The 10,710-nt window shown below is 34.3% G+C and overlaps 1 protein-coding gene across 1 annotated transcript; it reads left to right on the forward strand.

The window, feature by feature from the left end:
- LOC110872159 (ammonium transporter 2) lies at positions 1-4,304 on the forward strand. Its single transcript, XM_022120948.2, has 3 exons — positions 1-662; positions 2,847-3,236; positions 3,738-4,304. The coding sequence occupies exons 1-3, from the start codon at positions 45-47 to the stop codon at positions 4,170-4,172; spliced, it is 1,443 nt and encodes a 480-aa protein (XP_021976640.1). The 5' UTR covers positions 1-44; the 3' UTR covers positions 4,173-4,304.
- Positions 4,305-10,710: the final 6,406 nt, after the last annotated feature.

Here is a 10,710-nt window from a genome sequence, read left to right on the forward strand (position 1 = left end):
AGAACAAAGACCATTTGCGACCATTAACTCAGACCATCAATTCAATGGCGTCTATGGCATACCAACCAAACCCTCCAGCGGTTCCTGAGTGGCTCAACAAAGGCGACAACGCATGGCAGCTAACCGCATCCACACTGGTGGGGTTACAAAGCATGCCAGGGCTCGTGATCCTCTACGCCTCCATCGTCAAAAAGAAATGGGCAGTCAACTCCGCCTTCATGGCCCTCTACGCCTTCGCCGCTGTCCTCATCTGCTGGGTCCTCCTCTGCTATCGTATGGCTTTCGGTGACCAGCTGTTCCCGTTCTGGGGTAAGGGTGCGCCTGCGTTGGGCCAGAAGTATCTCATCCGTCAGGCCAAGATACCCGAGAGCACCCAGCATGGTAGAAGCAATGAACCCTTTTATCCTATGGCCACCATGGTCTACTTTCAGTTCAACTTTGCGGCCATCACGATGATTCTGCTGGCTGGGTCTGTTCTGGGGAGGATGAATATTAGAGCCTGGATGGCTTTTGTTCCGCTGTGGTTGGTTTTTTCGTACACGGTGGGCGCGTTTAGTCTGTGGGGTGGTGGCTTTTTGTTTCAGTGGGGGGTTATTGACTATTCTGGTGGCTATGTTATTCATCTTTCATCAGGGATCGCTGGTTTTACTGCAGCCTACTGGGTAATTAATTCCTTTATCTATTGAGTTAAATGTCATTTTAGTTGGGTAATTCTTTTATCTATCGAGTTAAATGTCATATATTTTAGTATATGTGGCTTAAGTCATTTTGTCAGCTTCAAAGGTTTCATTTTTCATCTATGGATAAAAAAAGATTTCATTGTTGTCATTTTAGTCCATTAGGTTTACTTTATTCATTTTTTCTGTTAACGAGAAGACAATTCGGTCATTTTATATGTAATTCTGTAAACTAGAATGGCAATTCAGCCATATAAAATGACCGAATTGCCTTTCTCGTTAACAGAAATAATGGATGAAGTTAACCCAGTGGACTAAAATGACAACGGAGAAACTTTTTTGTACACACAAACGAAAAATAAAACATTTGGACTAAACTGTCAAAATAGCACAAAACACAGGGACTAAAATGGCATTTAACTATTATCTATTTGTGTTTATTATCCTTTTTTAGAGTTAAATGTCATTTTAGTTTTTATGATTTGGGTCATTTTTCAAATTTAGTCCAAAGGTTTGATACGTTGTCATTTTAGTCCAAATAGTTTCAAACGTTGTCATTTTAGTGCACTGTGTTAACTCTATCCATTTTTCCTATTAACTAGAAGGGCATTTCAATCATTTTATATGACAAAATTGTTTTTCTAATTAACAGATTACGTATAAAATAACCGAATTGTTCTTTTAATTAACAGAAAAAATGGATAGAGTTAACCATTTGGACTAAAATAGCAACGTTTGAAACTATTTGTACTAAAATAACAATGTTTCAAACCTTTGAAATAAACTGGTAAAATGGCTCAAACCATAAGAACTAAAATCACATTTAACTCTTTTTTATTAGGCGCATAGAAGAACATGAATTACAGCGAAGAAAAGATATTATTTATCAATCTGAAAGTTGAATAGATATAATATTTCTATAATTGATAAGCAACGATCATGGGGACGGATGAATAAAAGCGTCCCTGAGGCGAAGACTTTTTTTGGTCGACGCATTTAATTATACTATATTGGCCGTACATACATCCACATCCACATGCCGTGTCCATGTATATTTCCACTGTCTCTGTATTAAAAAAAAAAGGTTATTCGGTTTTAATAATTCTAAATTTCATCTGTTAATCTGTTAGCCGATAATAATTAACTTTAAAAATTCTTTCCAACTTATAAGGGTGGAGGGTATAGTCAATCATCCTAGGGTGTTTGAGTGAAATCCTATCCAATAATATTATGCCATGTTAACTCCCCATTATGGTCAATCACTCTAGGGTGTTTGAGTAGGTTAAAAAATAAAAAAAAAATTGTGATTGGTTTAAAGGGGTTGGGACCCACCATTTTGTCAATCACTCTCTCTCAATCACATTCGGTGACTACACACCGATTTTGGTCACCTCTCTCCTACTCACCGAAATAGATCAACACCAGGGTATGGTCACCGAGCGGTGACTACCCCTCTGACTCACCGAAGACTATACCTATACCCTAAGGTAGCGTTCGTTTCATGGAATGGAATGGAATGGAAATAGGAAGTTTTTCTTTGTAAAATTGATCTTGGTTGGGGGAGGGATGAATTTGAAATCCTTCACTCTAATGAAATTTGTGACTATTTCAACATTCCTTAGAAATCCTTCACTCTAATGAAGGAATGGAATGGAATGTTGAAATAGTCACAAATTTCATTGATTAAAGAAATTCATTGGATTTCAAATTCCTCCCTCTCCAAACCAAGATCAATTTTACAAAGAAAAGCTTCCCAATTCCATCTCATTCCATTCCATGAAACGAACACTACCTAATAATTTAGCCCCTATTAATCTTTTTAAAGGATCAATAACACTAAAAGAAATAAGATTGAATTTTGAGCTCATATTTCTTTTACTTTGCTATAACAAGTGCGTCGAAGGGTTTTATAAAGTTCTTTAATGAATGCGTCAATACTTTTTTGAACATATTTTATAATTTTTCTTTTTCTTTTCTATAACGAGTACATCGAAACCGATCGAATTCCTATCGTTTTTGTTTTTTGTTTATCTTATTGTTTTACTTTTTTCTTATTATTTTGATGTTTCAAGCCGAGCTACGACGCAAATAGCATTAACATATTTAGATGTCATTTTGTTTAATTTTACGAATTTATTTATCGGTTGTCATGGTGTGTGATGAATTAAGGTTGGGCCAAGGTTGAAAAGTGACAGGGAAAGGTTCCCTCCAAACAACATCCTGTTGATGCTAGCGGGAGCGGGATTGCTATGGATGGGATGGTCCGGTTTCAACGGTGGAGCTCCATATGCTGCCAATATCGCAGCATCCGTTGCAGTACTAAACACAAACATATGCGCTGCGACGAGCCTTTTGGTCTGGACCACTCTTGATGTGGTTTTCTTTGGAAAGCCATCCGTCATCGGTGCTATTCAAGGTATGATGACAGGCCTCGTGTGCGTCACACCGGGAGCAGGAGTGGTGCAATCATGGGCTGCCATTGTCATGGGTATACTTTCGGGTAGTATTCCTTGGTTTACCATGATGATCCTTCACAAGAAATCTGTATTGCTTCAAAAGGTATTCAAATTTGTATATTTAGTTTTCAAATTCATTGCCACTTTTGAAATTTAGTAACAAAGATTAGTCTTGTAGAAATTATCACTATTATAATCATAACATTTGATTTGGAAAAGTACAAATCACATATTTTACTTTGAAATACATCAAGTGCAAGTGCAAGGTCAAAGTCTATGTCTCAAGGCCAAGCATATCAAAACTGACTAGTACCTTGTCTTCGATTTTTTTTATATATATAAATTATTTGTCCTTTTCTTTTCTTATAAAAATTAAAATTTGACTCATCATGAAAAGAATAGTGAGTAGTCGTCGTCATACACTGGCAATACGTGTACATATAATAACTAATTTGGACCATCAATATCTTATCTAGTACTACAATGTTTTTTAACATTTCATTCCTACAACTAATTTAAATCATCAATAATATGTTATCTAGTACTATAAGTCTATAATATTGTTGACATAAAATTAATTTAGTACTTGATTGTATGTATATAGGTGGATGATACATTGGGTGTGTTTCACACGCATGCCGTAGCTGGTTTAATGGGTGGGTTGTTGACGGGTTTACTAGCCGAGCCCACGCTATGCAACATAGTTTTGCCGGTTACTGGTTCAAGGGGTGCATTTTATGGTAAAGATGGAGGGAAACAGTTCCTAAAACAAATAGTAGCTGCTTTATTTGTAATTGGGTGGAACCTTGTATCAACTACCATTATTCTTCTAGTTATTAAGATATTTATTCCACTGAGGATGCCTGATAATGAGTTGATGATTGGTGATGATGCTGTTCATGGAGAGGAGGCGTATGCATTGTGGGGTGATGGTGAAAAATATGATCCAACTAGACATGGGACAATTTTCGGAGCAGCCGAGATAACACCAAACGATTACGGAAATGGGCCAGCCAGAGGTGTTACTATTAACTTGTAGGTTCATCATGTATTTGTTGTATTGGCATTGTTGTGTGTATTTGTTGATTGCTTGAAAATGAGATGTTTTTACGTATTAAAACTCGGAATGATCACTACACATTAATTGATTAAGGAGGTTAACTTTTTTTTTTCTAACGTCAAAAGGGTGTTATTGAAATAAGAACTAGCCAGAAGGTAGCCCAAATGTTACAAGATACAAGTGAAGCACAAAAAACAAACCAACCAAAGGACTTTAATCTATAAAATATGTAAAGATTCTATCCAAAATATGAAATAAAACAAGCAATTGACACAGTTGGCTTGAAGGACTCGCTATGTAGCGAAAGCCAAACCCAAGGACACAAACATCCATTTTTTTTAAAATAGTGAATTATGTTGATCCCGCCACCATACCTTAGAAACGCAAATTACACTTTACTCTATAAAATATGTAAAGATTCTATCCAAAATATACAATATTATCATAGACTTCGTATATAATATATTAAACTATTTATATAACGATCATCATTATTTGGAAATTTATATTATCAATGTTATGTTGTCTCATTTAATATATGTTATGTTGTATCATATATATATCAACACATAGAATCTTTGACCAAGTCATTTATTTTTAAGTAATGTTTCAACGTATTTTTGATGATTCGGCTCGATCCTTTAGGATGATCTCTTTAGTGACGATATCTTATGTTACGTGTTTGAAAGTCCACATTCAAGCGTACCCAATGTGTAGTTGGCCATTGAAAGAAAAGCGTACCCAATGTGTAAGTGTAACTAGTTGTAACCAAAGAATCAAAGGTACTAAAGGAACAAAAGCCAATCCCAAATCAAAGAACTAGTTGTAACATGATCAATAGAACAAGACAAACCCAGCCAACCTAAGAGGTGGATAGTTATCTAAACATCAATACATATTGCTTCATGGTTTGTACCTCTTAACATATATCTTTAATCCATGTATTATATTACCTTGGTCTTTAGTTCGGTCCGGATTAGACCAGTCTAGGGGTGAAAAAAACAAATTTTGCAACCGATAGCTTAATAACCGGTTTATATTAGAAACAAAAAACTGTAGGTTTGAGACTAGTGTTAGGATTTGAGAGTAAACCGGTGTTTTTAACCAATTTTGTACCTAAATAATAACCGGTTATTACCATTTAACAAAAAAAATATAGCTGTTGGTAACGGCTATATAGCCATTTAAAGCTGGTAGGATGGGTTTTTTAACCATTTTGTTCTGATATGTTTGTACACATAGGCATTTGTATATTGGTTTGATCACAACACTTTTCTAGCTCCGAAAAACACAAAAAATGCTCACACTTAAAGTCTCAATCCGTTCACATGACTAGCTCAAGTTCTCAAGGTTCCTTTAAAGTCGGCGCTTCCTTGAGTGAAGTAACCATGGTGAGGATCAAACCAACTTCGAGGAACCCAAAGGTTTTTCAAAATTCGATTAATGTGAAATATCCAACGGTAGACAATAGACTCGATGCAAGGATTGTCGTTCGTTTCTCAACGTCTCATCCAACTCCACATTGAAAAGTCAATTGGAAAAACATTGCAAGGTAGTGAAAACCAATCCGGCTTATGGTATTATTCTTAAGGAACATATTAATAGATGTTATTCCTTTATTGGGCCTGGAGAAATTGGACTTTACTATACAGTCACAAGAAGCATGGTATTAGGCCCAAATCTATTATTTTGGGCGAATGTCAGTTTGAAATGTGAAAATTGATATATACATTCTTTTGGCTTAGTTGGCACTTGGCAGTTGGCATGCATGGATCATTGTTTGGATGATTGGCCTGGCCACTGGCGGAAGTTCGTGGAGGCCCGGGGGTGCTAGGCCCCAATCGATTTTTCGCTCGTAGTGTTTAGTTTTACCGAAACTTTTTGAAAATCTTTTTTTAGTGTAAAATATTGAAATTTTAAGAGTCTGGCCCCATTGATTTAGATTTTGAGAGTCCGGCCCCTACTGAGTTTTCGTTCAAGCTTCGCCACTGGGCCTGGCTCGCCGAAGTTTAGTTGATAAATGATGTTAGTTGGCGCCAAAAGCTTATTCTTAGCGGATGGGCCTGGATAGGTTTTTAATTGATACAATGGAATCGGATATAGTCTTTCATAGCAGATTGGGTTGTGATTTTGTAAGCTGATTTGGGTTTACAAGGGTCTGGTCGAGGTGTTTTATTTGGACCGTTATTGTTGGACCCCGTTAGATGTGGGCTAGAATTTGGGCTGATGGAGTTTGGTTTAGTAGGTGTCATGTTTGGGCTATTGAGAAACATAAGAATTTAAACTTAAAATGGATCTACACTCAACTCGCTAATGAAAGACCAAAACATCAAAACGGATCAAAAGACTAATGGAAAGGATTGGTTTCAAAGCTTACAAGATGGTGTGATCTAGAGAGATGTTGGGCCTGGCCTAATTCTCCTTGTATAGGGCCCAGCTGTATTAGATGTGGCAAGAGATTGACTATAATTTTGGTGTATATAAAATTGGTTAATTATCTTTTTCTTTTGTATTTTTTTGTAGATTTATAAAAGTTTATTGGGTGCCGTAAAAAAGAATTTCAGCGCCGCCATGGACCCATGGTTAGTGATTGGATAACACGGCTATTTTAGAAAGTTTGCGGTTTTATAAATTTCACAACCCACACTTGACTTGACAATGATGATTAAAGATAAGGGGAGTCGGTATGGTTGCGGTGACCGAGCTTGGGGAATGATTTCATCGATCGGTGAATCACCCCTAGTGTTTGAATGGGGAGTGAGGAGTAGGAGAGAGAGTGTTCTTTTCGTGTATACTCACCGAAGGTGAAGAAGAACAAAGGGAGGAGAGAGAGAGAGAGAGAGAGAGAAGAAAGAGAGGAGAGAGCAGAGAAGAAACAATCAAAATTTTTTATTTTTTTAATTGAGTCGGTGTTTGAACCATACCTAGTGTTTGAGTAGAAAATAGGGAGTGAATGGGAGAGTTGCATGACTTTATATCATTGGGTAGAGAAAACTCAAATACCCTAACTCACTCCAACCATACCGTCCACCCTAAGACTCCAACCTCAAATTTAGCTAGGTTAACAGTGCTATCACCCTCATGCAAACTGAAGAGTAAACTGCTAAAATGGCCATAAGGAATGTTCACTATTGTCACTTTAATTCAAAACTTAAACCTTTTGAATCTGGTTTCATATGGTTTCAATTTTGTTACCATTTTCATTCAAAAACAAAATTTGGTCAGATTTTTCAGTTAATATTCAGTTTTTTTTGTCTTTTTCCTGATTTCCTCCCTTTTAATGAAGGGCAAAATGATCAGATTCTTTTAATTTGTTATAATAAAACATTAAATACCATTTTGCGATACATTAAAAGAGAGGAAAAAAGACAAAAAACTAGATGTTAACAATTTTGATTTTGGATGAAAATGACAACAAAATTGAAACCACATGGATCCAGATTCAAAAAGTTTGAGTTTTGGACTAAAGTGTCGACCGAACCTCACGGACCATTCTGGCAGTTTACTTTACACTCTGAAAATACATTTTCATTTTCCAAACAAACCCACAGACTTTCGTTAATGGATTGTACTCTGTTTTTTTTTTTAATGACAAATGTTACAATAACCCTACACTTATTAATTCTAATCTGTTCAGTGACACGAGGTTGTGAATGGATGTACTTCGTATATTATTTTATTTTGATATGACCTCGCTACTCTCATCTATTTTTGACCTAGTATCTTTTATCATTGATCCTTTATCTGAAATATGTATATTATTTTGTAAGAGGGTAACAGCGTAACATGTTGTTCGTCTACATCTCATTAGTCTGTAATCGTCTCTGTTTTAAATAATTTGTTTATTAAAACAGGTTGCATATTCAGTGATACTATTGAAACACTAAAAAAATTATAAATATCCAAATAAAACTTAAATAAAAAATTGTATATAAATAAAATACATACAATCCTTTTAAAAATAATTGTATATTTTTTTGAAAGATAAAATATATACAATCATTTTAAAATCGACGATATTAAAAAAAAAAAGGCGTGATAAAAATACAATACGTAACTGTTATACTTAATTCGAGTTTGTAAGGTAGTAATCATGTCTTTTTATGATAAAAAATATATACATTAAAAAATATTTCCTAGAACGTGATTTAATCCAAAGTTCAAATATCATTCTTACTAGTATTAAGAACCCTCGCGTTGCGGTGGGGGCGAACGCTAATGTCACACTACTACCAGCAACCACCGACACTGAAGTTGCGGCGTGTTAATGCGAAGAAATTAAACCGAAACGTAAAACATAGAATAAAATAACTAAGTTGATCTAGGACTTGCGCGTTACGATGAATCCGCGTCTATTTTTTCCTGTTTGATAGGTTCATCGTAATCTATATATAATATATATCATTACCACTATACAAACCATAATGCATACATTACAACAACCATTGCATCAATATGTTGCAAATTATATTTATAAAAGATTTTGGCTAAATTAATTAGATTATTATAAATAATAATAATTTACAAATAAAACAACACAACTTTGAATGGATCAAACAGACTGAATTTGGTAAGATAATGAAACCATTATTTGATTAAGGTGCAACCACTTAAGCACAATTTACAACCATACATGCATACAAAATAGATTGAATTTGGTTAGATAATGAAATCATTATTTGATTAAGGTATAATAACTTAAGCACAATTTACAAAAATGTTACAAAATAATAGTATATAAATAAATTAGAGAATAAAACAATTATTTGATTAATGTACAACAACTTAAATACAATGTACAACCATATATGCATACAAATGTTACAAAATAATAGTATATAAATTGTTATTTTAATATAAGCTCAAACATAAATTATTGATATTATTTGATTAATTCAAAGTTCAAATATCATTCTTATTGTTATTTTAACTAGTATTAAGTCCCACGCGTTGCGGTGGATGTGTAAAACCGTGAGAAATAGCACCAATGCCACACCGCTCACAACGACCACCAACACTGAAGTTGCGGCATTTTAATGTTAAGAAATTAGACCGAAACGTAAAGTATGGAAAGTAATAACTAAGTCAATTTAGAATCCGCGCATTACGACGAACATGTCAAACAAGAAAAAATAGACGACATAAAAACGTTGAACCACACACGCACATTGCGTCGTGTAAAATCGCAAAATTTAGAAGAAAACGTAAAAACGTTGAACTATATACGCACGTTGCGCCGTCTGAACTCGCAAAATTTCGAGCGAAAAATAAACAAAAAATTTGCAAAACATGAAAAGTAGAAGGCCAGAGTTGAAAGTAAAACAATTGTGAGGTTAAATTTGCAAAGATGAATACTATTGGATTAAAAGTAAAAGAAAAAAAAAACATTACTTTTTAGTTAAAAGTATAATATCAAATTTAATTTGAAAACTCCCCCAACTCCTTTATGCATAACAAGATATTAGTATAATATTAAAATTATTTTGAAAACTCTTCTAAATCTCTAATACAACTACTTTATGCATAACAATAACAATGTTGGAAATTTTAATATGGAAATATAGCTCAAACATAAATTATTGATATTATTGATTTCAATAATTAAAACATATTTAACTTATATAACTAAAAAGATAGTTTAATGCAATTATTTCAATGCATCATGACGACAATGTTGACTTTGAATGCGCCACGTTAACCGTTTTTAAATATCCTAAAAATATAAAATGTAATTGACAAACTGCCCTTTGGGTAACCTGGCCACGTTAATAAGGATTATACGCATCTCAATCTCAATATATTATAAATGTAAAAAATGGTTGTAGAAATTTGCCCAAACTGCCCTTTTGGTAACCTGCCCAAGTGAATAAGAAATGTATGCATCTCAAAATTAAAACATGTGTTGATGATTGTTTATATAGTAATCTATACTATCTATTAAAGAGCTTAAAAGCTAACCTCACTTTGCATATGTGTCATCTTATTAGATATGCCATATTGGCTTCGCTGACATTATAATTTCGATTTATATTTATATCTAATATTATTAATCTGTTTTTTTATTTGTTATGAAAATTTAAAAGTATTTAACTTTTTAAGAGGTAAAATTTAAAAATGCATAGGGAGTTGTTTACCATTTAATGCATATCAGAAAAGTAATCATATCACTCTTTCTTTCTTCTCTCTTCTCGATTCAAACTTCCAGGCACATTTTTCTCTTTCTTCTCTCTTTCTTCTCTAATCTTCATACAGGCGATTTCTAGGGTTTTGTTTTACAAAGCTTCCACACGAACAATTTCAACCGAGAAGAAATCCGCATCATCAACAGTTCGGTTTCACAAATGGTGACTCCCTTGAAAAGTTTTGAATGAAAGGGTACTTCCTACTTCTTTTGGATATGGCGATAACGTTAGTTTCTATATGGATTGTTTTTTGAACATTATAATTAGTCTAAGGGTTAGATCTGGCCCGTATATTGGCGGGGCAACCCGGATGGTGTGTGAGATGCAACCAGTGT

This window comes from Helianthus annuus, chromosome 13, assembly GCF_002127325.2.
Source record: "Helianthus annuus cultivar XRQ/B chromosome 13, HanXRQr2.0-SUNRISE, whole genome shotgun sequence".
Classification (NCBI taxonomy): Eukaryota; Viridiplantae; Streptophyta; class Magnoliopsida; order Asterales; family Asteraceae; genus Helianthus; species Helianthus annuus.

What these genes read in the sequence shown, in the direction of transcription:
- LOC110872159 (XM_022120948.2), top strand. Translation starts at nt 45, where the DNA reads ATGGCGTCTATGGCATACCAACCAAACCCTCCAGCGGTTCCTGAGTGG. An exon ending in GTTTTACTGCAGCCTACTGG is followed by an intron (nt 663 to 2,846) that starts GTAATTAATTCC and finishes TGATGAATTAAG; the next exon opens with GTTGGGCCAAGGTTGAAAAG. An exon ending in AATCTGTATTGCTTCAAAAG is followed by an intron (nt 3,237 to 3,737) that starts GTATTCAAATTT and finishes GTATGTATATAG; the next exon opens with GTGGATGATACATTGGGTGT.